Consider the following 27,585-nt stretch of genomic DNA (forward strand, 5'->3'; position numbering starts at 1 on the left):
TCCTGTCTGTAAAAAAGAAAAAATGCTGTCATAGAAGGACAATATTACATAGTTTAAAAAATTACAGTATGGCCGTTGAAGTCCTTCTGATGTCTTTACATATTAGCAGTTTAAATATTTGAATACATGAATGAATGAATGGAAGTATTGCTTCAGAAGCGGGTTTAAGAAGTGGAAAGAAGATACTCAGTACTTTGTGGTTTTATTTGGCAAATCAAAATATTGGGTAACATGGTCATTTTTTCAGCTCTTTTATTATTTGTTGGTCCCATGTCTCCTTTTTATTTCTCATTATCCTTTTCCTTACCAAATATATTTTGTTACCATTCGAAAAACTTGTGAGAACACTTGACTTACTCTTGTTCAATTGGAAATACTTCAAACTTTTTGGAACTGCCGTGATTTAAAATTGCCAAGGAAATTGATTTCTACTGGAAAGAGTTCCATGAAATAAGTAGGACATTTCCAAGGGACATTGATCTAATGCTGATTGTAACTCACAGGAAGGGGTTCCAGGTGGATTTTAAGAGCACTTTACAGCTTTGAAACACTTGTACACTTCCACACTAAATAATTTTCTCTGACTCTGCCTTATATCACCTACAAACTGAGGACTGAACTATTGGGACTGTATTTCTCCCTGATGTTTCTCAGCTCTAAAATTCTAGGGCCTTATTTACATTGGAGAACAAATGGGAAATCTAATAGAATTCCTTAAAAGCTTCCCGCCAATCTTGAGCATTTATCATTCCATGTGTCTTTGCTGTCTTGTATATATTCTTCTTGTTTTTATTATGGATTCTTTGACTTTGCTATGTACCAATATAGAATATGTATTAACTCACTGGTTGGAGTAAAGACAGGCATTTTATTTTTAGTTATAAGATTTTACACAAAAATATTCTGATTTTGGCAATGCATTTTAATCAAGATTTTGGAAAATTGACAGTGTTTTTACACATATGTTCTGTTTTCCTGGGAGGAAGTAGGCTTTTGTGCTTAATCATAACAAGAACTATCTTTTTTTTAACATCTTTTAAAAAAATTTCAAATCTACAGAAAAGTGGCAAGAATAGTGCAATGAACGCCAGTCTGCCATTCAACTAGATTCACTAATTGCTAACATCTCCACATTTGCTTTCTCTTTCTCTGGACAGACACTTTCTTCCGCCCCTGAGTCATTTGAGAATGAATTACAGACATCCAGATGCTTCCCCCCTAAACACCTCAGCATCTGTCTCCTAAGGACAAAGACATTCTCCTATGTAACCACAATGCCATTATCATAGCCCATGTCAAATCTCCCCAGTTGTTGAATAGCATCTTAAATTATCTTTTCTCTCAAATTACCACTTGTGAGCTAAAATCAAATGGGGCGATTATTACATTTCTTGCATCTGGTTTTTTTGTTTGTTTTTTTGAGGCCGCTTCACTGTGTCACTCAGGTTAGAGTGCAGTGGCGCAAACACAGCTCACTGCAGCCTCAACCTCCCCGGGCTCAGGTGATCCTCCTACGTCAGCCTTCCAAGTAGCTGGGACTACAGGCATGCACCACCATGCCCAGATAATTTTTTTTTTTTTTTTTTTTTTGTATTTCTTGTAGAGAAATACAACATGGGTTTTGCTGTGTTGCCCAGGATGGTCTCCAACTCCTGGGCTCAAATGATCTGCCCGCCTCAGTCTTCCAAAGTGCTGGGATTATAGGCGTGAGCCACTGCATCTGTATTGAAGAAATGATTTTAATAACTATATGTCATCTTAGTAACGATACATTTGATGAAAGATAACATGTTCTATATAACACACCCATATATTACATATGACATGTGTGTATGTATATATATAAATTATCTCTAAGAAAAACTTTTGAAGCAGTATTGGTTAATAGTCTTTTAGGCTACAAATCTCTTATTTCAAGGGACAACTTCTGATTAGAATTGGCCCAATGTGGCCGGGCACGGTGGCTCACGCCTGTAATCCCAGCACTTTGGGATGCCGAGGTGGGCGGATCACCTGAGGTCAGGAGTTTGAGACCAGCCTGACCAACATGGAGAAACCTCATCTCTACTAAAAATACAAAAATTAGCCAGGCATGGTGGTGCATGCTTGTAGTCCCAGCTACTCGGGAGGCTGAGGCAGGAGAATTGCTTGAACCCTGGAGGTGGAGGTTGCGTTGAGCCGAGATCGTGCCATTACATTCCAGCATGGGCAACAAGAGTGAAACTTTGTCTAAAAAAAAAAAAAAAAAAAAAAAAAAGGGGCCAATGCTGCCTATTGTCAGAATTTATACTTGCAGCCAATGCTAGCAAAACTCGAACCTGAAAAACAGCCTGTGGGGCTTCTTAACTTCTTACTTGTTCACTTCTACCAGTCACATCTCTTGTCTCTTATTTTTCTCTTTACCCATAGACTTAAAAGCATGAGGGTAAACTTGCACTTGGAAACATGAAAAATCCACTAATAGATACTCTTGTGAAACATTAACTAAAAATATATGGAGATAAGTGATAAATACAGGGTGTGTTCACAAGAGTGCGTTTTGAAACTAGAGAAGGGGGGAAAATGTCAGGCACAAGGGTGGTACTGGAAAAATGGAGAGGCAAAGGTTATTTATCACCTCACTGTTCAATTGTTTGATCTTTGGACAGACTTAATTTTTCCTAGGAAAGCCAAGAGTAACATATCTTGAGAGCTCTGGGCACCACAGGCTTCTGTGGGTTATTCTGCTTGAAGTTGACAGCACGGAGTATCTTGAAAAGCACCTTCAGGAAGAGGGTACAGTGTTAGTACCTGGTCCCTGCAAAACAAAATGGGTGTGAAATGCTATCCATGGGTTCTTACTATCTTTGATCCTGAAGTTTAAAAGAGACCTTGAATACTCAAACGCAACTTTCCCAGAAAGTATAGCTTGCTTGTCACCTGACCTGGTGTCTACCTTCCCTGGACCTTCAGACAAAGTTCACTTCCAACCTTTGCCTGGGCTGTGAGGCTCACTTCTTTTGGGTCAGCCTGTGCTCACCTTCAGCAGTTGAGTTCCCAGAGGCCTCCTGACCATAGCCTATGCTTCTTGAGGGCATATTTTTACCATGGGCAGTGTGCTGACCTAGGCATCCAACTCTCATGGCCTCATTAAATCCTTGCTGCAACTTTATGAAGTGGATGCTGTTGGTCCCCCCAGTCTGTAGAGACATCCAAGGATCTGCTCAAGGTCACATTGCTGGTCAGTAGTAGAGCTGGGATTCAAGTTCGGGCCCAGCCTGCACCCTCAACCACCATGCCACATTCCCCTCCCAGGAGAAGGGCTTCTCTGAGGACAACCATTGTATGTTAACATTAGGACCACAAGTAGTATCACACTTAAGTATTATATTTACATCTGGAGGTATAAGAAGGTTCTTTTCTGAGGTGTAAGAAAGTTCTTTTCCTGATGAAAATGATATAGGCTCTTGTCTGTTTTGAGCTGCTGTAACAGAGTACCTGAGACTGGCTAATTTATAAAGAAAAGAAATTTATTTCCTCACAGTTCTGGAGGGTGGCTGAGAAGTCCAAGATCAAGGTGCTGGCATCTGGTGAGGGCCTTCTTGCTGTGTCATCATGTGGTGGAAGGCATCACATGGGTGAGAGAGAGGGAAGGGGACTGAGCTCATCCTTTTATCAGGAACCCATTCCCATGATAACTAACCCATTCCAATGATAATGGCATTAATCCATTCATGGGGGCAGAGCCCTTATAACTTAATTGCTTCTTAAAGGTTCCAACTGTCAGCAGTGTTGCACTGGGGATTAAGCTTGCAACACATCAACTTTGGGGAATGCAGTCAAACCATAGCAGCCTTCTTTTACCGGTGGGGAAAAAAACAAGTTTAAAAGACTGGAAAAATACATATGTACTTATGGGACTGCTCATTGGTTTCCCCATTGTAGATTCCATTCTCACACTACTTGGTGACACAATGCAGGTTGGAAGCCAGAAATAGGAAAAAAACTGCTTTAGGTTAGAGGCAGGACTCTGTCAGACAGGACTGGGCATAGTGTGTACTCGGCCTCTGAGCAGGGCACCATTCCTCCCTTCCCGTCTGCTGAAGTGACTTACTTGCAACTTGGGACATCCATGAGTATCTCAGACACCCCTCTGCTACTCTCTGGCCCACTGACCCATCCCTTAGTCTCCTCTGTTAGTTTTTAATACATTTAAAACGCTGGGAGATTCCATTATTGAGTACTTGATCTGAACTTGACACTGTGTTGAACTCCTCAGTGGAGATGGAAAATAAAAAGATCTAATCCTTGTGCTTGATGAGCCTATACTTAATTTTTGAGAGGAGATGCATTTATGAAATAATAGAGGAAGTTAAAGCTGTTTGTAGTAAATAACGGTATCAGATTCCTATGGTTGTTGTAACGAATTACCACAAACACAGTGACTTGAAACACATACACATTTCTTCTGGAAGTCAGAGATATAAAGTGGGTTGGCAGGGCAGTGTTCCTTCTGGAGGATGTAGGAGAGAATCCATTTCCTTGCTTTTTCCGGCTTCTAGAGGCCACTTGCACATGGCCGTCCTCCATCTTCAAAGCCAGCAGCATAGCATCTTCCAGTCTCTCTGATCTCTGCTTTGTGGTCATATCCCCTTTTCTGACCCTGACCCTCCTGCCTCCCTCTTTTACGAGCCTTTGTGGTTACACTGGGCCCACCCTGATAATCCAGAATCTTCCCTCCTCCAGAACCTCAATTTACAGGCTGGGCATGGTGGCTCATTCCTGTAATCCCAGCACTTTGGGAGGCCAAGGCTGGAGGATCATTTGAAGCCAGGAGTTCAAGATCAGCCTGGGCAACATGGCGAAACCCCATCTCTACAAAAAAATACCAAAAAATTAGCCAGACATGGTGGCATGCACCTGTGGCCCCAGCTACTTGGAAGGCTGAGGTGGGAGGATCACTTGAAGCCAGGAGTCAGAGGCTGTAATGAGCTGTGATCATGCCACTGCACCCCAGCCTTAGAGACAGAGTGAGATCCTGTCTCAAAAAAAAAAAAAAAAAAAAAAAAAATCCTCAACTTAATCACATCTGCAAGTCCCTTTTGCTATAGATTCATAGGTTTCAGGGACTAGGATGTGGATAGCTTTGGGGTAGGGGAGGCATTATTCAGTCTCCTACAATGAGTTACTGAAAATGAATTGACAATGTATAGGTTATTTATTTGGTAGGCTGAGCATAACAATGGCATTAATTATGAGGCAGTAAGGGGAACTGGAGGGGGCCCCTAAAGCCTGAGGAATGGGAGGGAGAAGGCATCTTGGGAAAAGTAGAGAAGGAGGTGGTCCGTGTGTAGTATGGTGGTGGGTAGGAGAGTGGAGGTGCCATTGACAATGGCCCCAGCTAGCTGAGGTAGAAGCTACAGGTTAGAATACACGAGGAGGGCATGGCTAGTCTGGGCTCCTGTGTGAGGTAGGACCTGAGAGCCACCCAGAAGAGTTTAGGTTTAGTCTGTAGGGATGGAGGCTGCTGGAGCTAGCAGTGTAACCCAACATTAAGGAAAGTAATGCTGATGTAAAACTGCTTGATACTTTATGCACAGCTTGGATATGACTTACAATCAAAATCAGAATCAGGCTTGAAAACCTAATGAGTAGTAGGAAAGGAATGAGTTGGAGAATACTTGTAAAGAATACTACAGGAGGCCAGGCGTGGTGGCTCATGCCTATAATTCCAGCACTTTGGGAGGCCAAGGCGGGCGGATTGCTTCAACCCAGGAATTCAAGACCAGCCTGGGCAACATGATGAAACCCCGATGCTACAAAATGGAAAGGAAAAATGCTAGAGGAAATTGCTGTGTGTTGCCTAAGAGTCTGGAAATAGAAATAGCTGCTGGTGAGTAGGCTTTCCCTTTGTCTCCAGGTGAAATATTCAAAGATAAGGAACAAGAGGAAAGCCGAGCTTACCAGGGGAGGTCAGGTAGGTCCCGTCAGGAATTTCACTGTTGCTAAGAGAACCTCACTCCTGTAGACTTTGTTGTTTAAGGCACTTGGGATGCTGTAAAGTCTTGAACTCATTACACTTTTATTATGGGCTGCAGAAAACATCGGTAAAGGTTAATTAGTGCCATATTTATCCTTACATGCTGCTTTTACATCTCCTGAAGCTTTATCGCTTATTGATCCTTTCTTATTTTTCTTGTGCTATATGGCTCAGTTCCAAGAGAGGGCAGATCTGGGGATCAGATGACAGCCAGTATTTAGGCTGAATTAGAGGAAGCAAAGGCAATCCTTTTGCAACGGAAGATGCGTTTTCCTTTCAGATGCATCTAGATCTAGAGTATTTTGGAAATGTTGGTGTTAAATCTAAAGCATATTTGAGATTATTTCTTTAACCACCCCAGTATTGATAAAATAGGTATGTTTTGAAACTGTGATGTTCTTCTGTCTCTCAGGGTTTTAGTGGAAGGAATGCAGGGAAGAAAGACATTTTTGTTAATTTTTGCTGCTGAATCAGGTTGCTTATAACCCAAGAGGCAGCCACCCATCATCATCTTGTAGGATCTAGCTTGTAGGATCATCTGATAACTCTGCAAGACAGCTGGTGTGTCAGGCTTGGGCACCATAGTCTCTGCCCTCCCCTGACCTTCCCCTTCCTGAGTGTTGGGGTTCCACCAGCTGGTGCCTGGCAGTGTTCTTTTTTGCCTGAGTATGCAATGGTGATTCCCAGATGAGACCTCCTAAGCTAGGTCCACACAGAACCCTCCTGTCCCCTTACTCCATCAGTGACTTGCCTGTCAGTTCTGTCCCTGCTTTTCTCCTTTCACTGATGTTCAGGGCAATATTTGGTACTGGAGACCTATTTTCACCTGCTTCCCACCTCTTCTCTAGCATTTTTTGCCTTCTCCAATGGTTCCTATGCTAGCATGTTTTAATCAGAGGATCACAGTGGCGTTTATACCTTGGATTTTCTTTTTTTTTTTTTTTTTTTTTTTTTTGAGACGGAGTCTCACTGTGTCTCCCAGGCTGGAGTGCAGTGGCGCGATCTCGGCTCACTGCAAGCTCCGCCCCCCGGGTTCACGCCATTCTCCCGCCTCAGCCTCCCAAGTAGCTGGGACTATAGGCGCCCGCTACCGCGCCCGGCTAGTTTTTTGTATTTTTAGTAGAGACGGGGTTTCACCATGTTAGCCAGGGATAGTCTCGATCTCCTGACCTTGTGATCCACCCGCCTCGGCCTCCCAAAGTGCTGGGATTACAGGCTTGAGCCACCGTGCCCGGCATACCTTGGATTTTCTTTCTGTGCTATCATTTCAGGAGAAGGTAGTGTTTATTACTTCTGAAAACACCAGGGATAATGTGAACTAATACCCTCGTGTAAGGCCTAAATACTACATTTTACTCTTGATGACTTAAACTTGTATTTTCATTGGTAAAATACTATGTGCAAAGTTTAAAAAGCCAACAGTTCTGAGAAGTCTATAATGACAAAGTCATTAATCCTCACTCCCTCTCTACCACTCTTTAGCTTCTTCTGGCTGTTTCTCCTAGTGTTTGTCTCCATGTTGCTAAATAATCTCATAGTATTCTTTGAGGACTTTTTAGACTTCTCTCACTTTGTTCAAGGAGTTTTTAATGCTCTTAGGCAGCCCCTATGCCTACTGCATTTTCCTTCTCTCCCCACCTCCCACCTCCCAAACCCCTACACTTGACTTTTGGAAATATTTTCTGGTCTTAAAGTGCTTGTCAAGTTCATCCCAAGTAAGCAGTAAGGCAGGTTTCCTGTTCTTTTTCTTCACATTTTTGAGACAAGGTCTTGCTTTGTTGCCCAGGCTGGAGTGCAGTGGTGTGATCATAGCTCACTGCAACCTCCGCCTCCTAGGCTCAAGCAATCTTTCCACCTCAGCCTCCTGAATAGCTGGGACTGCAGCCTGTGTCACCACACCCAGCTAATTTTTGTATTTTTTTGTAGAGACCATGTTGTCCAGGCTGGTCTTGAACTTCTGGCTCAAGTGATCTGTCTGCCTTGGTCTCCCAAAGTGTTGGGATTGCAGGCATGAGCCACTGCACCTGGCCTCCTGTTCTTAGTTGGCTAATTTTACTCTAATCTCAATGCTTCACACCAGAATATTTCTTGAATACCAACCTTGCCAGTAACTGAACAAACTACACATAAAGACTCTTCTTGGGTATTGGAACCCAACACAGTGAGGAAGGGTAGACTGAAGAGTCATAGTGCACTTCTATCAAGAAATTAGGGGAGGTTATCTCTGTAGTCTGCCTGGATGGTTCAGGTTGTCTGAAACTTAAATGGAAGTTAAGGCTCTGAATACACGTAGGACTTCTGAATCTGTGGTAGGTAGTGCAGTCTTACCTGATTTAGAGAATACATAGAGAGGCCAGGCATCTATGTGCAACTCAGCTTCATCAGCCAGAAGCGAATGCCCTCTCTCACCTCACCCCAGTAATACTTAACCTAGCCATAATTAGCCAACCAAAGATAGGAACAAGATGCCAAGGCCAAGAGCACTTGAGAATTGAGCACTCCATCTAACAAGGGAGGTCATCAAGTTTCTTCTCCACCCTTTCCCTGAAGTAACTCTTGGAGCAAGCTTGGGACACTGGGTTCAGATGGCTCGGAAAGTTCTGGGGCACTGATAAGATCAGACATTTTCTTGGGAATTTTTTACCTCAGAAAATTCCAGTTGTCAAAGATTCCTGTAGAGCAATATGTGGCAATTACGGTATGGAAACAACAACAACAACAACAAATGAAAGGTTTTATGAGAGAGAAGCTCAAGCAATTCCGTTAGAACAGGTTGACTCACCCAACTGTAGTCTGTTCTAACAACTTTAGAAAAGAAGATGAAATGAAACCATGAGATCATAGTGAACAGAATGGAGAAAACGGATGAATTATGAGACGAGCTTTTCATAAAAATCACCTGTTTCTCAATTTCTGCGGTGTGATTGCGATCATAAACATAAAGCCACTCCGGCTCTCAAAGATTGACTGTCTCTCCCACAAAGCACTCGCCAGACACAAACTGAGAGAAGGGCAGGGATGGGGAAGAACCTCGTTCTGTGAGGGCACAGATAGAGGACCCTGACTCGGCTACGGTTCCCAGAAATACTAGCTCCTGGAGTGGCTATGTTGGATAGTTGAGCTAAGATTTCAGGGTTAAGGATGGTTTCATTTGAGGAATGGGAGGAGATTGTCCAGGCAGAAGGCACAGCATGTGCCAAGTCGCCATGGCAGGAAGAAAGGAGATGCAGTTGAAAAACTCAAAGAACCAGCTCTCAGGATGAGAGGGGCAGGGAATCTAAGATAAGGCTGGAGGGTTAGGCTGGTCCGATACCATGAGATCAAGGGTTTCAAGCAAGAAAAAATGCCGCACTAAGATTTGCTGTGTGAATAGACCACTCTGCCTGTAGTAGGCAGGGTGTGCTGGGGCCATGGGAACGTTGAGTGGCCAGTCAGTGAGCCATTGCTGTAGCCTGGGGGAGGGCTGGAGAGAACTGGATGGATACGGGAATTTTGGAGGGGTGAATCCACAAGACTTGACAGAGTGGCTATGAGGGAGAGGGAGCAATCAAGGATGCCACTTAAGTTTCTGACCCACAGAATGTGCTAGACTGGATGATACTACTTTTTCTTTTTCTTTTTTCTTTTCTTATCCTTTTCTTCTCTTTTGTCTCATCTTCCTTCCTTCCTTCCTTCCTTCCTTCCTTCCTTCCTTCCTTCCTTCCTTCCTTCCTTCCTTTCTTTCTTTCTTTCTTTCTCTTTCTCTCTTTCTTTTTCTTTTTTGGAATTCCTCTAATGGTTTTCTATAAATAGGTTCTTTTGATATACCTTTCCACAGTACAAGTACTGATAGATTTGCTTATGGAAAATCTTTAGGGAATGCACTGGTCAGTGGGAAGAGGGTTATCACGAAAGATGTGAACACTGATGTGGGAGGCCTCAGCAATCTAGATATGGAAGTGGAAGGACTACTTGGAACTGACAGTTTGAGTAATGGCAGGAGGGACATCATCAAGATGCTCCCGATATATTATTTATAAGTGATTTAAATGAAAGATGAGAAGCAGATGGAAAGGAAGTACAATGTGCGGTGTGTCTACATCATGCCTGTATTTGAACATGATCATTGGAAAGACTGATCAAATGTTATAGTTTAGGGACCATGCTTACCCAATGATCATTCCTTTAAAAGTAAAGCTTGAAATTTGGGAAATGACATTTTTATAAGATGGCAAAACTGGACTTGTTTTGTTTTCTAAGGTGATTGATATGCCTGAGCACAACCCTGGCAATTTGGGAGGAACAATGAGACTGGGAATAAGAAGAACTGTTTTCAAAACTGAAAATTCAATATTAAGTAAGTTTCCCATGTTATTTATTTTACAAGACGTCGGATGTTGCTCATGTGACTGCAGGTGCCCCACACTCTGGGTGGTGGAGACTCACCCCTGCCCCTTCCAGCATCCTTGGAGGGCCCTGATTCTCCCTCTTCCCGTCTCCCTTACCCTCACTGACCCTCTGCTCTGGGCATTCCTCTCCTTAGTAAGCTTGTCCCTTGGGCTGGCCTCAGTAGAACACACTGAATGCCCCTCCGCATTTGATCTGCATGACTACCTGTTCATTGGGCTGTTTTGTGAGTTACCGATGCTCCTGGAGATGAACTTGGACTGGGAGAGAGAGCCCTGATTCACACTCAGTTCTTTTGAATCCATAGTTCTCTCCTTTATATTTGAACCGGTTCCCTGTTTAATGTCTGTTTACCTGGTCTTAGTGACTCACAAATGAACTTTGAAGCAGGAGGGCAGTTGTGCATCTCAGAAGCATATTTCTCTGTTCCCTGGCAGCCCCAGTGTGGGGAGATGGCTTGCCATTTGATATTTGCTGATCTTTCCACTCCCTGAAAGGTTAATTCTAATTTCTGTGGAACTGTTTTCATAAATTAGCATATTACATAAGAATAACTTATTGTTTAAAACAAACCAAAGCCTTTAATTCAATTTAATAAATGTATCTTGAGTGCCCACTCTGTGCCATGTGCAGATATAATAGTGACCAGGACAGATACCAGCCCTGCCCTCCTAGGGCCTCAAAACAAGCGGAAGAAATGTGACAAAAGGGGAAGGCAGATTGCTAAGGGGACCGGATGCTCAGGAATTGTGAGTGTTCAGTGTCATTTTCGTGAAATTATAAGAATCCCTTAGAATCCTGTGAAGTTATAAGAATTCTTTAGAAAATGCCTTCTTAACTCAAGAAAGAGTAAGACCAGAAATATGAGCTTCTCCTTTAAAGATGAATATAAACCTTCTAAGGAATAGAAAGCTTCCCAGCCAGAATGAAATTTTAAAATGAAAGGCTTCAAAGTGAATACAGTTTCCTCCTTTCTCGGCATAAAAAGCCATTGTTCTCTAAGTCGCTAACATTTTTCCTTACAAATACTATATAAGAATTTTTTTTCTTCGTGAGTGTTAGCAATTCTGTAGCTTTCAGGTGTCTTCAGATACTATGAAACTTTGTTCAAATAATTGCCTACGTGACAAAAAATGGTTAGTGAAAAATTAATGTCCTAAAATTATATCTATTGAGAAAGATTCACTGATAATTGTACTAACTTTTTAAAAAGAGCATTGTACTCAATATAGTTAAAAATTTGATAGATATAAGTCTGATTTAAGATTTTTCTTAGCCAGTCGCAGTGGCTTACACCAGCACTTTGGGAGGCTGAGGCAAGCAGATTGCTTGAGCCCAGGAATTCAAGACCAGCCTGGGCAACATGGGGAGACACTGCGTCTACAAAAATTACAAAAATTAGCCTGGCATGGTGGCTCATGCCTGTGGTCCCAGCCACTGGGGAGGCTGAAGCGGGACGATCCCCTGAGCCCAGGAGGTTGAGTCTGCAGTGAGCCATGATGGTGCTACTGCACTCCAGCCTGGGTAAAAAAGATTTGTTTTTCTTAGTGCTGGATGTGGTGTAATGTGCCTGTAGTCCCAGCTGCTTGGGAGGCTGAGGTGGGAGGATTGCTTGAACCCAGGAGTCGGAGACCAGGCTGGGCAACATAGTGAGACTCCGTCTCAATTTAAAAAATAGAATTTGTTTTTCTTCACAGTAGACATAAAAATATTGATGATTTGATTATTTTTATGAATCTTAAACACAGCACCAAAGCTTGCTTTGAAAAATTTTGAAAACAACTTTACTGAGATATAATTCATCTATTAGTAGTGTACAATTCACTGATTTTTTTTTTTTTTTTTTTTTTTTTGAGATGGAGTCTCGCTCTGTCATCCAGGCTGGAGTGCAGTGGCGCAATCTCGGCTCACTGCAATCTCTGCCTCCCAGGTTCACGCCATTCTCCTGCCTCAGCCTCCCAAGTAGCTGGGACTACAGGCACCTGCCGACTTTTTTTTTTGTATTTTTAGTAGAAACGGAGTTTCATCTTAGCAAGGATAGTCTTGATCTCCTGACCTCGTGATCTGTCTGCCTCGGCCTTCCAAAGTCCTGGGATTACAGGCGTGAGCCACCGCACCCAGCCCAATTCACTGATTTTTTTTAGTGCATTCAGAGTTGTGCAACCATCACTGCAATTTTAGGACATTTTCATCACCTCCTGTAGAAACCCTGTACCCATTAGCTGTCACCAACCCTACTCCCCGCCAGCCCCTGGCAACCACTAATCTACTTTCTGTCTATAGGCTTGCCCATTATGGACATTTCATGTAAATGGAACCATATGATTTGTGGTCTTTTGTGTCTGGCTTCTTTCTTTCTTTTTTCTTTTTTAATTTTATTTATTTATTTATTTATTTTTGAGACGGAGTTTCACTCTGTCGCCCAGGCTGGAGTGCAGTGGCCGGATCTCAGCTCACTGCAAGCTCCGCCTCCCGGGTTCACGCCATTCTTCTGCCTCAGCCTCCCGAGTAGCTGGGACTACAGGCGCCCGCCTCCTCGCCCGGCTAGTTTTTTGTATTTTTTAGTAGAGACGGGGTTTCACCGTGTTCGCCAGGATGGTCTCGATCTCCTGACCTCGTGATCCGCCCGTCTCGGCCTCCCAAAGTGCTGGGATTACAGGCTTGAGCCACCGCGCCCGGCCCTTTTTTCTTTTTTTGAGATAGCTTCACTCTTTCGCCCAGGCTGGAGTGCAGTGGCGCGATCTCGGCTCACTGCAACCTCCACCTCCCAGGTTTAAGCGATTCTCCTGCCTCAACCTCCCGAGTAGCCGGGATTACAGACACCCACTAGCACGCCTGGCTAACTTTTGTATTTTTAGTAGGACAGGGTTTCGTTGGCCACGCTGGTCTCGAAGTCCTGACCTCAGGCGATCTGCCCACCTTGGCCTCCCGAAGTCCTGGGATTACAGGCGTGAGCCACCATGCCTGGTCTGTCTTCTTTCTTTTAGCATAATGTTTTTTTGCTGCATCCACATTGTAGCATGTATCACTACTTCATTCCTTTTAATGCCAAATAATATTCCATTGTATGGATAGACCACATTTTGTTTATCCATTCATCAGCTGCTGGACATTTGGGTTGTTTCCAGGCAACAATTTCTTTAATTTTTTCTCCTTAATTTTTTAAAAAGTTCTTTTTCTAAAGGGAAAGAAAATTATGTTGCCTTAAATTTAAGTTGTGCTTCATAGTTTCCAAGAAGCATGTGATACATGAACTTGTGCCCTCACCCTTGTGCCGTACTGTCTTCCACAGGTCTCCAAAAAAGGCTATGCCAGAGATAAGAATGTGACCACTGTGCGAGGCTCTACTGAGTAGCATAAAAATATCAAAACATATAGCATGATAGTGGGTTTTTTTTTTGTTTTCTTTTGTTTTTTGAGACGGAGTTTCACTCTTGTTGCCCAGGCTTGAGTGCAGTGGTGCGATCTCAGCTCACTGCAACCTCCGTCGCCCAGGTTCAAGTGATTCTTCTGCCTCAGCCTCCCAAGTAGCTGAGATTACAGGCATGTGCCAGCCACCACGCCCAGCTAATTTTGTGTATTTTTAGTGGAGACGGGGTTTCTCCATGTTGGTCAGGCTGGTTTTGAACCCCCAACCTCAAGTGATCCGCCTGCCTCGGCCTCCCAAAGTGCTGAGGTTACAGGCATGAGCCACTGTGCCCGGCCGATAGTGTTTTATGGACCTTTTTTTCTCCTAGTCAACATATTTCTTTTGTAGAATTTTATGTATTTATTTATGTTTTTATAAGCTGGCACATTTCTTTTGGAGGAGTCCCCCATCCCCTATTGGCACGTTTCTTTTGTAGACTTTTTTCTAAGTCAGCACATTTTTGCAAGAATGCTATGAACAAAATACATTTGCCTACATTGCCTGTGAAAACAATGAACAATTTTGATAGAAAGCATTTAAATGCTATTCATTTTTTCATTTAAATTTGACTTATAGGCCAGGAGTTACAACGATTGGATTAAATAGAAAAACAGGAAAGTAAAGAGTTCTCTAGTAAAAAACAATGCCTTGAAATAGGATCACAGCCTAAAGATATTGATAGCCACAGTGGATGGATGACTAGAGTCAACCCATTTTTTTTTTTTTTTTCTTTTTGAGACAGAGTTTCGCTCTTGTCGCCCAGGCTGGAGTGCAGTGACACCATCTTGGCTCACTGCAACCTCCGCCTCCCAGGTTCGAGCGATTCTCCTGCCTCAGCCTCTCCAGTAGCCGAGAGTACAGGTGTGCGCTACTATGCCTGGCTAATTTTTTATGTTTTATTTGAGGTGGCCAGGCTAGTCTTGAATTCCTGACTTCGGGTGATCCTTCTGCCTCAGCCTCCCAAGGTGCTGGGATTATGGGTGTGAGCTACCGCGCCCAGCTGAGCCTAATTTTTACATTCAAGAACAATTCCTCTTTTTTTCTTAATCACCTGTTAATTCCTGAAGGGTTATGAAAACTATGAATTCACTTTTTCTGAAGTGGAGATTATAGGTTTGAATTGATTTGGATAAAAGTACTGGTAATTATTTGCCCTGTTTATAAGCAGCGTGTTCCTAGAAATTCCCTTCCTGTGTTCTGTGTGTTGTCTTCCTCTGCAAAGTCCTTTTCCTATAAAAGGGCTAATGATAGTGTGTGTAGAATTATCAAAGCTGATTCAAGGGTCCTTAGAAATGAGACATTTTTGAGGAAGAGGGAGAGATTTGTTAAAGGATTCAAAATAATTATCCTGATTTGATCACTATACATTATATGTATTGAAACATGACTATGTGCCCCATAAATATGTACAATTATTATTTGTGAATTAAAAAAGAAAAGATGTTTTTCTAAACTGTATTATCTATAATCCTCTACCTGAGTATTAATTGCATATCCATGGTCTTTTCCAGACTTCATCAAGATTAGTTTTTATATAGTCTTTTCTGGTAGTATCACTTTTTCCCGTATCTGGTCTTCCTGTCTATGATCTGTGCATATAGTATTTAATTGCGTTAAGGAATCATATTCTGCTGATTCATTTCCTACTGATAAACACTTCACATGGTTTCTGACATTTTGTTAGAAAAATGCTGAATTGAACATCTTGACACAGTGTTTTCGTTCTTTTGAATATTTCCTTAGGATAGATTTCCAGGAGTTGGATTATTAGGTCAAAGGGTATGAACACTTTTATGACTGATAATTCTGCAAGATTGTTGGAAAGAAGGGCTGAGCAAGGTCATAATGACAATCGCTGTACTTGTGTTCCTGCTTTCCCTAGTCTTTTTGGTAGGATTATTTTTCTTCTTGCTCTATCAGCAGGAACAAAAAGAGCCCTATTTCTGTTCATTGCTACAAAGTGAAAACGTTTGCTACCTCAAATGTTGATTTACTTGTGTGTATAGTGCCCAGGTCTGAAGTCTTTATTAGGACTTAACTATGGGTTGGTAAACTTTTTCTTTTTTTTTTTTTTTTTTGAGACGGAGTCTCACTGTGTCTCCCAGGCTGGAGTGCAGTGACGGGATCTCGGCTCACTGCAAGCTCCGCCCCCCGGGTTCACGCCATTCTCCCACCTCAGCCTCCCAAGTAGCTGGGACTACAGGCGCCCGCTACCGCGCCCGGCTAGTTTTTTTTTTGTATTTTTAGTAGAGACGGGGTTTCACCATGTTAGCCAGGATAGTCTCGATCTCCTGACCTTGTGATCCACCCGCCTCGGCCTCCCAAAGTGCTGGGATTACAGGCTTGAGCCACCGCGCCCGGCGGTAAACTTTTTCAATAAAGGGGCAGATAGTAAATATTTTTGGCTTTGTAGCCATTGTGGTGTGAAAACAGCTAGAGGCAAATATGTGACTGAATGAGCACGGCTGTGTCCCAACAAAACTTTATCTATGGGCGCTGAAAGTTGATTCCATATCATTTTCATGTGGCATGAAATATTATTGTTTGATTTAATTTTTTCAACCAATTTAAAGTGTAAAAACCATTCTTAGTTCAAGGGCCAAACAGAAACAGTCAGGGGAATCCTGTGACTGTGGGCTGGTCCATAGTCTGCTGAATCCTGGTCTAAACAAGAACCTTTCAGCCTGGGCAACATAGTGAGACCCTGTCTCTACAAAAAATTTATTTATTTATTTTTTTTTTTTTTTTTTTTTTGAGACGGAGTCTCGCTGTGTCTCCCAGGCCGGAGTGCAGTGGCGTGGTCTCGGCTCACTGCAAGCTCCGCCTCCCGGGTTCACGCCATTCTCCCGCCTCAGCCTCCCAAGTAGCTGAGACTACAGGCGCCCGCCACCACGCCCGGCTAGTTTTTTGTATTTTTAGTAGAGACGGGGTTTCACCATGTTAGCCAGGATAGTCTCGATCTCCTGACCTTGTGATCCACCCGCCTCGGCCTCCCAAAGTGCTGGGATTACAGGCTTGAGCCACCGCGCCCGGCCTACAAAAAAATTTTTAAAAATCAGCCAGGTGTGGTGGCACACACCTGTAGTCCCAGCTACTCAGGAGGCTGAGGCAGGAGGATTGCTTGAGCCCAGGGAGTTGAGGCTGCAATGAGCCATGATTGTACCACTGCACTCCAGTCTGGGCAACAGAGCAAGGCCCTGTCTCAAAAACAAAAGAAAAGAAAAGAAAAGAAAAAGAACTGCACGTTGAATGAACTCCACAGATGAGGCAGTGAGCTACTCCCATCCTAGGCAGAGTTGAAGGACATCATCTCCCCACTTCTCTACTGGCTTGCATACATATCCTATTTCATGACAGAGAATAGGACTAAGGGGGCTTTCAGAAGCCAGTTGATCTAACCTCTTTATTTTTCAGCTGAGGAAATGGAGGACTGAGAAATGAAGTGGCACACAGTTGGGAGAGTCAGAACTAGGGCTGGGACACTCTTCCCATGTTATTTTCTGGTCTTCTAATAAAACATGCTGTCCTGGCTCCACCGTCTAGTGTTATAATCACTCTCCAAAATGTAACTCTTGGCCAGGCACGGTGGCTCATGCCTGTAATCCCAGCACTTTGGGAGGCCAAGGTGGCTGGATCACTTGAGGTCAGGAGTTTGAGACCAGCCTGGCCATCATAGTGAAACCTTGTCTCTACTAAAAATACAAAAATTAGCTAGGCATGGTGTTACACACCTGTAGTCCCAGCTACTCAAGAGGTGGAGGCAGGAGAATAGTTTGAACCCGGGAGGCGGAGGTTGCAGTGAGCAGAGATCGCACCACTGCATTTCAGCCTGGGTGACAGAGAGAGACTGTCTCAAAAAAAAAAAAAAAAAGAAAGAAAGAAAAAGGTAACTCTTGAAATACACAATTGTTAGACTCCTTGATGCTCTACCCTTCAGGTCTGTATATTTTATTGCATGTAAATTATATCTTGATTTTTAAAAAACTAATTTTTTTCCTTTTTTGAAAAAATTTTAATGTAAAAAAATCTCTATTTCTAAACAAAGGGTTTCTCTTTGTTGCCCAGGCTGGTCTTTAACTCCTGGCCTCAAGCAATCCTCCTGCCTTAGCCTCCCAAAGTGGTGGGATTACAGGCATGAGTCACTGTGTCTGGCCTTAAAAAAGCTTATACTATCTGGAAAGTTAGATAGTAGGGCTTGTCTCCTTATAGTGATGCTATTAGTCGATTAATTAACTCATTAGACGATTTTTGAAAAGCAGGGAGAAGCGGCACAGTGTGGGTAAGTCTTAAGTGGGGTGCTTTGAAAAGTAAGAAATACAGAATGAGGAGTGGCTAGAGATGGAGGGATCAGTCTCAGGTGAGAGGGGAGCCAGGGGAACACTGAGGAACTAAGTTATTAGATGGTTTTAAGACTCCGAAAATAAACTTTATTGTTTTGCTTGTGGCTCTCAACTGAGAGCACAAGAGATGGGAACATAATAAAGCACAAAGAAATTCAGACAAGGTTCAGAGCTCATTCAGGGATGGTCAACAACTTGATAGTGTCTCTAAAATATTACAAGACCCTGGCCTTAATTTGCTTGGTCAAGTCCCAGATGTGTTGCCAAGACATCCAGCGAGGGAGGCAAGACTTTGTCTGTGTTGAGTGTGGTTTCCAAACCACATTGCCACCTGCTAGAAAGAACATGTTTTTCAGACCATTTCAGCTCATATGTTTGAATACTGCACAATCTGGTGTGTGTGCATTTAGTAGGAATGCTAGCCCCAAACTTATTTATTTATTTCTTTATTTTAGAGACAGGATTTTGCTCTGTTGTCCAGGCTGAAGTGCAGTGGTGTGATCGTAACTTGCTGCAGCCTCGACCTCCTAGACCCAAGTAGTCCTCCTGCCTCAGCCTCCTGAGTAGCTGGGACTACAGCCACATGCCACCACGCCTGGCTAATTTCTAATTTTTTTTTTTTTTTGGAGATGGAGTCTTTCTCTGTTGCCCAGGCTGGAGTGCAGTGGCATGATCTCGGCTCACTGCAACCTCTGCCTCTTGGGTTCAAGCAATTCTTCTATCTCAGCCTCCCAAGTAGCTGGCACTACAGGCGCCTGCCACCATGCCTGGCTAATTTTTGTATTTTTAGTAGAGACGGGTTCACCATATTGGTCAGGCTGGTCTCGAACTTCTGACCTCAGGTGATCCACTCGCCTCAGCCTCCTGAAGTGCTGAGATTACAGGCATGAGCCACTGCGCCCGGCCTCAAATTTTTGTAGAGATGGGATCTCTTTGTTGCCCAGGGTGGTCTCAAATTCTTGGCCTCAAGAGATCCTCAATGGCCTTTGGTACACTTTTTCAATAAGGGACCAGATAGTAAATATTTTTGGCTTTGCAGCCATTGTGGTGTGAAAGCAGCTACAGACAAATATGTGAGTGAATGAGCATGGCTGTGTCCCAACAGAGTTTTATTTATGGGTGCCAGAAGTTGATTTCATATCATTTTCACGTGGCATGAAATGTTCTTCTTCATTTTGTCCAGCCATCAACCTAATTTAAAGCTCCCAGATTCTCTATGCCCTCCAAACCAGCACCCAAACAGTTAGGGAGCACTTGCCCTTAGAAGCAGGGGAATGCCACGAGGTGGAAGGGCGCAGAGAAGGCCCACAGGCTCCAGGAGAGAGAGGAGGGAAGAGGTGGGCCTTGAGCATGGGGTTGTACTGTGGGCTCCCTATAGGGAGGTGTATCTGGTCTAGTTAAGAATGCAACACAACGTAGGGCCGGGTGCGTTGGCTTACGCCTGTAATCCCAGCACTTTGGGAGGCCGAGGTTGGCGGATCACCTGAGGTCGGGGGTTTGAGACCAGCCTGACTTACATGGAGAAACCCAGTCTCTACTAAAAATACAAAATTAGCCAAGTGTGGTGGCGCATGCCTGTAATCCCAGCGAGGCAAGAGAATCGCTGGAACCTGGGAGGCAGAGGTTGCAGTGAGCCAAGATTGCGCTATTGCACTCCAGCCTGGCCAACAAGAGTGAAACTCCATCTCAAAAAAAAAAAAGGAAAAAAAAAAAGAGAGAATGCAACACAACAAACTTGAAGGAATTAGGAGCCCAGGGCAGTGCAGTTTATACAACTGGAGACCAGGACCTGGTGATTTCCAGAGTTCTGTGAAGCTGGCCCTCATCCTCAGAGCAGATGACATGGGGACAGTGAAGTTTGATGCAGGCAGATGACAGCTGGCAGAGGAGGCCAGGGAGAGCTCCTCAGGTTGATGCTGGCAGGAGCATGACACGACTCTGGGATACAAGACACCAGTGAAGCCTTCTGGACCCGGCAAGTGGAAATGGAATGCTTTAAGAAAAGGCTTCATTCCTTTCAGGGACCTTCTCTGCATTTCCTTGTATTAAAGAAGAACTTGACTAAAACGACCAGTTCTGCTTTAATGTAAGGGAAAAAGGGTTTTGTTTGGAAAGAACAGAGGCACGAGGCCGGTTAAAAAGAGATTGAGACCCAGTGCTGGGAGTCCCGGTACAGTTTATGGCATTGCAAATGCAGAGTGGTTAAATCTAAAATGTGAAAGAGCTGAAAGAAATGGGGAGAAGTTTTCAGGGGCTAGAAAAATGGCTTTGGCTTTCTTGTCTCTTATCGAAGCACTGATATGGAAAAACAGCTTCTGGCTCCTGGTGTGATTAGATTAGGAAGTTTGAAAAATAAAACCAAAACCAACACTGAACATTCGTGAAACATTAGAGCAGGGAAAAAGAAAAAAGAAAAACCATGTTAAAAAAAATCCTCGACTGAGTTAATGAGGTAATTTACATAACAATTTAAAAGAGGTCGCCAGGGATTTAGGAACCCTGAGAGTCCATGCCATGGTAATTTGTCATTGTGCTGAGACACAAATTCCAGAGGAGCGTGGCAGGGCTTCGTGAGAGCTGCGTACCACTTGGCGAGCCTCTCCGCCTGTCCCCAGAGCCCAGGTCCACACTGCAGGGTGGCTGTCTTCTTACTGCTTCTTGCCTTTTACTGGGGAAACCATTCGCTAAAGCGTGTTTGTTAATATGGAGGTTCATAGGTCTGGGACATAGCACCTTTCATCCTAACAACAGATGGCATTGCTGCCCCCTCTCTAGACAAGCACTTGTCCTTATCACTTCACCGAAGGGAACTAGTGGAGTGGTTAAGAGCCCAGCGCCTGGAGCCCCTGCTCACCGGAGGCCCCTTGGGCCTCAGCTCTCAGTCTCTGGCTGTGTGGAGCTACTTACCCTCACCACGCCTCAGTTTCTGCATTTGAAAGACAGAGATAAGAGCGCCGGCCTCATGGGGTTCTTGTGAGGGTTAAATAAATGATATGAGTTCTTTTAGAACAGTGCCTGGCAGGCCGGGCGCCGGGTGGCTCAAGCCTGTAATCCCAGCACTTGGGAGGCCGAGACGGGCGATCACAAGGTCAGGAGTTCGAGACCATCCTGGCTAACACGGTGAAACCCCGCTCTACTAAAAATACAAAAACTAGCCGGGCGAGGTGGTGGCTTCGTAGTCCCGCTACTGAGGCTGAGGCAGGAGAACATGCAGGCCCGAGGCGGAGCTTGCAGTGAGCTGGAGATCCCGCCACTGCACTCCACCCTGGTCGACACAGCCAGACCGCCTCAAAAAAAAGAACAGTGCCTGGCACAGAAAAGGCACTGTTTAAGTGTGGCTGATGTTTGAAAGCAATGACCTGTGATCTTCTCAAAGCTCGGGGCAAACGTCAGTTAGTGACCTGGCATTAAGAATGAGGTCCGCCGGGCCGTGGCTCAAGCCTGTAATCCCAGCACTTTGGGGAGGCCTACTCATGATCACGCAGGTCATCAGGAGATCGAGACCATCCTGGCTATCACGGTGAAACCCCATCTCTACTAAAAAATACAAAAAACTAGCCGGGCGAGATGGCGAGCGCCTGCAGTCCCAGCTACTCGGGAGGCTGAGGCCGGAGAATGGCGTAAACCCGGGAGGCGGAGCTTGCAGTGAGCTGAGATCCGGCCACTGCACTCCAGCCTGGGCGACAGAGCCAGACTCCGTCTCAAAAAAAAAAAAAAAAAAAAAAAAAAAAAAGAATGAGGTCCCACTAGGGGAGTGGGAGGGAAGAAGAGACTTCCCCTTGCTCTTGCAAGGTTCTTTCTATTCTGTCTTTCTTGGCTGCTAGCTCCCCACCTGTCAATGCATAAGATCTAAGAAGAGATGCCAAGGATGAGATAAGAATACTAAATGGAAAACAAATGAAATAAAAGTGATGAAAGGTGGGGTGTGGTGGCTCACGCCTGTAATCCCAGCACTTTGGGAGGCCGAGGTGGGTGAATCACTTGAGCTCAGGAGTTTGAGACCAGCCTGGCCAACATGGAGAAACCCCATCTCTACTAAAAGTACAAAAATTAGCCAGGCGTGGTGGTGCATGCCTGTAATCCCAGCTACTTGGGAGGCTGAGGCAGGAGAATCACTTGAACCCAGGAAGTGGAGGTTGCAGTGAGCCGAGATCACGCCACTGCATTCCGGCCTGGGTGACAGAGTGAGACTCTGTCTTAAAAAACAAAACAAAAAGAACAACAACAAAAGTGATTAAAAAGAATGCAATGCTATAATATGGTGTTAAAAGCAAAGACACATCTTTCAACTCAGATGTTTTATACTAGAAAACTGAGATAAAAGCAGATCAGGAAGATAAAATTAGGGAAGGGGAAGAGTTTAGATACGAAAAGAAATGAAATATTTTATAAAAATTGGAGAAATGACATTCTAAAATTCCAAAGTAAGAAATAAAGGAGAAAGGTAGGAGAAAGTAAAGGAGAAATATAGGAGAACATAAAGGAGAAATGAAGGAGCCAGCTGTGGCTGGCCGCGACTCATTGCTTTCTGAGCACCAGTAATTAAGACATTCCTCTCATCACCCCTAGGACCCAGCCGCCATTTTGCACAAAAGAAAGGAATCTTAGCGAAGTTAAGTCACTCATCCAGGTCACTTGTTAGAAAGTCATTGAGCTGACTCTGACCACCTCACTGTACCAAACGACTGGACCCTTAATCAAAGAGGGGGCGGAAGAACCCAAACAGCTCCCAGAGCTGAGTGCTGCCCTCACTGAGAATCCTGAGAAAAGGTTCTGCAGGTTTCAGGAGTGTCTTGTGGGTGGAGAGCAGGGAGTGCAGAAAGCAAAGAGCCTACCCCAGGCTTCTTCTGAAAGCCAGTCTGAAGCCACGGGTTTAGCTTAAGGATAGACACAAGCGCTGAGTCAGTATTGCACTGAGCATCTAGGCCAGTAGGGCCGGGGAGGGAATGCAGACAGGCAGGTGTGAGAAATACCACAGCTTCAGCTCAACAATCAGCAACAGCTACACTGAGCCTCAGAGTTAGAAAGGCAGTAAGGAGTGATGGGGACTGTGGCAAATCAGCAAGCATGTGCCCCATCAAAGAAGCGACTTCCACAGCTGATAGTTGTATGAAGAACTGTGGATTCGCTGCTGCCAGTCTTCTAAATTTTCAAGAGAATCTGGAAATCTGGGAGTTTTATGTAAAATCTCCTGACTTTTCAATGTTGGCAACTTATTTACATTTTTAAAATATTGTGTGTTTGCCAGTACTCTGCAAGTGAAATACAACAAATATCTGCACCCTGGGAAGCCTCTTAGGATCTTTGAATTAGATAAGCACTGAATTAGATAAGCATCAGCAAATTCTTGCACATACAAGAGAACTCTGGTCCTTAAAATGCCTAATTAGCAGAAGGCATGGATGCGGCTAGTCTTAAAAGTGAAGTAAGTTAAGACACTGGTGCAAAAAAGACATTTGTGTAAAAGCAAGGCAGTTCTACCAAGAAAAGAGGTAATGAAGCCCAGCAGGTAGTGGTTTTACTTTTGTACCAACGTATTAGATGCTATGGGTGATCGCTTTAGCCCCCTGGAAATAGGAGATATGGCACCTGGGGAAAGGTAAGGATCAGAAGGTATAGAATGGGAGTGGACAGCTATGTGGGTGATAGCTTCCCGGGGAGCGAATGTGGGAGAAGAAAAGAGGGTACAGTCTTGGGCAGGGGTCCCCAGTTGAGGATGACGAACAAGTAGATGGGGCAAAAAGTGCCTGGGGGAGCAGAGGTCACAGAAGGGGAAGGGTGGCAGCTGAAGACAGACCTGCTGGATTTTAGAGGGCAGTTCTGTAAAGTCACAGGAACAAAACCCAGGTTGCAAAGGGTGGGAGTGAGAGGTTTGAATAAAGGGTGAGTCAGAGCAAGAGGACATCGTGGACAAGAGTGGGGCTGGATGATTTTTGTTTTTTATTTAAAAAAATTAATTGTGGTAAAATATGCATAACATAAAATTTACCATCTTAACCATTTCCTAGTGTACAGTTCAATTGTGTTAAGTACATTACATTGTTGTACAGTCTCCAGAACTCTTCTCATCTTGCAAAAGTGGAAACTATACCCATTAAACAGCAACTCCCCCTTCCCTGACCTCTGGGAAACCACCATTCTATTTTCTTTCTTTCTTTTCTTTTTTTTTTTTTTTTTTTTTGAGACAGAGTCTCGCTTTGTTGCCCAGGCTGGAGTGCAGTGGCACAATCTTGGCTCAGTGCAACCTCTGCCTCCAGGTTCAAGCGATTCTCCTGCCTCAGCCTCCCGAATAGCTGGGATTACAGGCATCCACCACCACGCCCAGCTAATTTTTGTATATTTAGTAGAGATGGGATTTCACCATGTTGGCCAGCCTGGTCTCGAACTCGTGACCTCAAGTGATCTGCCCACCTTGGCCTCCCAAAGCGCTGGGATTACAGGCATGAGCCACCATGCCTGGCCTCTGTTTTCTGTTTCTTTGGGTTTGACTACTCTAGATGATACGGACGGGAGACGGGGAAATACTGGGTAGAAGAGGGCGATTCTCTGGCAAAGGCCCCACCCTCAAGCCTGGAAGCCTGTGGCCCTAAATAAGAACAAGCATTCCTGTTTTCACACCCAAATGTTGCCTTTTGGCCTGCCATGCCCCCTATCCTGTACTATATAAACCCCAAACCCCAGACTCCCTAAGCAGAAAAGCGATGTGGCAGAGAAGGAGAGAAGAGAAGGAGCATCTGAAAATGGAGAGGAGTTTGGCTGGGGACCATTGGAGAGGAGATCGGCCGCTGGACAGCCAAACTCCAGGGGAAGATCATCTTCCCACTCCATCTCCTTTCCTCCTCCCCATCCATCCTGCTGACAGCCACCTCTACTACTCAATAAAATCCCCGCATTCATCATCCTTCAAGCCCATGCGTGACCTGATTCTTTCTGAATGCCAGACAAGAACCCAGGCACGAAGAAGGCACTAACTGGCTAACACTTAAGCCGTCTGTGGACGGCAGAGCTAAAAGAGCACTGTAGCAAGACCACTGGAGTTTCCGTAGTCACAGGCACCTACTCCTAGACGCTACTGTGCAGCCGGAGCCCAAAAGTGTTCACCCTGGATCCTGCACCTGCACGTCTGTGTGCTCCCCTTCCCATGAGGGGTTTGAGTGCACACAGTGGCTGAACAGATGAGCCACACCCGTGTCGTGCGTCCTGAGAGGGGGGTCAGGGAACTCTGCCGTTTTATCGATGCCTCCTATAAGTGGAATCATACGGTATTTGTCCTTTGATGAGTGGCTTATTTCACTTAACATATTGTCTTCAAGGTTCATCCATATCGTAGCATGGGACAGGATTTTCTTCCTTTCGAATGCAGAATAATATTCCATTGTGTGACTGGATATGCACATTTTGTTTATCCATTCATCCCTCAGTGAACATTTGGGTTGCTTACACCTTTTAACTTGTGTAGCTTTTTTGGGGGGATATTTTGGCTCTCAAAAGGAGAAAGGAAAAAATTAGGTTCAGTTGCTAGGATTACTCACATGAGGGTAGGCATGGGCAGGACCATTAAAGGGGTAAAAATATATTCTGTATGAGGCAGTATCTACCCAGTAGCAAATTAGAGAAAGGTGGTTTTTGTTTCTGATAACCCTTTTATCCACATTTTTGGTGTCTTTCTGCCTGCATTGGGAGTGCTTTATAGGTCCTAAGACTTCTGTTGGTTTTCTTTCTCTAAAGCTTTGCTGACATTTACTTCTTTTTTTTTTTTTTTTTTTTTTGAGACGGAGTCTCGCTCTGTCGCCCAGGCTGGAGTGCAGTGGCCGGATCTCAGCTCACTGCAAGCTCCGCCTCCCGGGTTCACGCCATTCTCCTGACTCAGCCTCCAGAGTAGCTGGGACTACAGGCGCCCGCCACCTCGCCCGGCTAGTTTTTTGTATTTTTTAGTAGAGACGGGGTTTCACCAGGTTAGCCAGGATGGTCTCGATCTCCTGACCTTGTGATCCGCCCGTCTCGGCCTCCCAAAGTGCTGGGATTACAGGCTTGAGCCACCGCGCCCGGCCTGACATTTACTTCTTAAGTGAACATTTTATTTTGTCTCCAAAAAGACTAGGACAGAAAGAAAGACTGAGTCACTTTGTTGTTGAGATTTTCCCCCATTCCTAGGATCATTGCATGCCACCTGTGACAGAGGACTGCTCTTAAGAATGTGGTGTGGGCCGGGCGCGGTGGCTCAAACCTGTAATCCCGCTTTGGAGGTGAGGCAGGCGGATCCACCGAGGTCAGAGATGGGGACCATCTGGCTATTTTACAGTGAAACGTCACTGCTAAAAATACAAAACTTAGCCCAGGAGGCCGAGGTGTGAGCGCCTGTAGTCCCAGCTACTCGGGAGGCTGAGGCAGAGAAGGCTCAGCAGGGGCCGGAGCTTGCAGTGAGCTGAGATCCGGCCACTGCCTCCAGCCTAAGGTGACAGAGCAAGACTCCCGTCTCAAAAAAAAAAAAATGTGGTGTGTAATCAAATCAGAATCAATGGTACAGAATTGCCGGGCCACCCTTCTTCCTTCCTTCCTTCCTTCCTTCCTTCCTTCCTTCCTTCCTTCCTTCCTTCCTTCCTTCTTTCCTTTCTGACAGCATCTCACTCTGTCACCCAGGTTGGCAGGTTGGAGTACAGTGGCGACATCTTGGCTTACTGCAATCTCCACCTTCCAGGTTTAAGTGATTCTTGTGCCCCAGCCTCCTGAGTAGCTGGGATTACAGGTCTTTCCTGCACGCTGGGCTAATTTTTTGTATTTTTAGTAGAGATGGGGTTTCACCATGTTGGCCAGGCTGGTCTTGAACTCCTGACCTTAAGTGATCCGCCCCCTCTCAGCCTCCCAAAGTGCTGGGATTACAGGTGTGAACCACCGCGCCTGGCCTTCCTGATGCTTCTGTGTTTTCTAACTGTATGTTGTTGTGCTTTATTTCCCATTTTTCTTCTAATTTTTATGAAACAATTGTTTTAGTTTAGGCTGTCCTGAATGACCCCTGTCAGTGGTATGTTGGCATTCTCTCAGAGGAACTCGGTCCTGCCCCCACTGTCCTCTTTTTTCTAAAATACATACCTTAAATATTCACTATCATTCATATCATCACCAGGGAGCTCAGTCTATATGGACAGAATTGCAAATACAAGTTCAGCTGCGATCATTGATCGTACAAGGTTGTATGAGAATACAACCCTTTTGTGTTTGCTTGATCCAAGTCAAAAGCTCAAACAAGACACAAAGAAAGCATTTCTTTGGTTTTTCTTGGTTGAAACATCGTGTTCCAGCCTCATGATGTCTTTGAGAGTCTGATAATTCCCTGACTGTTGAACTAAGCATGGCTCCCGATTCTGTTGGAGTTTGAACATGACTTCCAGCACTGTTATCTTCTTAACTCTTGGCTGTGTACCTGGGGTCTG

General features: G+C 44.5%; 1 protein-coding gene across 1 annotated transcript in view; it reads left to right on the plus strand.

Annotated features, from left to right (window-relative positions):
* Positions 1-27,585, plus strand: part of CTPS2 (CTP synthase 2) — a 124,978-nt gene that overhangs the window by 64,431 nt on the left and 32,962 nt on the right. Inside the window, exons 13-14 of the mRNA XM_031660604.1 lie at positions 9,812-9,988; positions 10,227-10,355. Of these exons, the coding sequence (XP_031516464.1) occupies positions 9,812-9,988; positions 10,227-10,355 (306 nt within the window). The remainder of the gene's footprint in view (positions 1-9,811; positions 9,989-10,226; positions 10,356-27,585) is intronic.

This window comes from Papio anubis, chromosome X (assembly GCF_008728515.1).
Source record: "Papio anubis isolate 15944 chromosome X, Panubis1.0, whole genome shotgun sequence".
In the NCBI taxonomy this organism is placed as follows: Eukaryota; Metazoa; Chordata; class Mammalia; order Primates; family Cercopithecidae; genus Papio; species Papio anubis.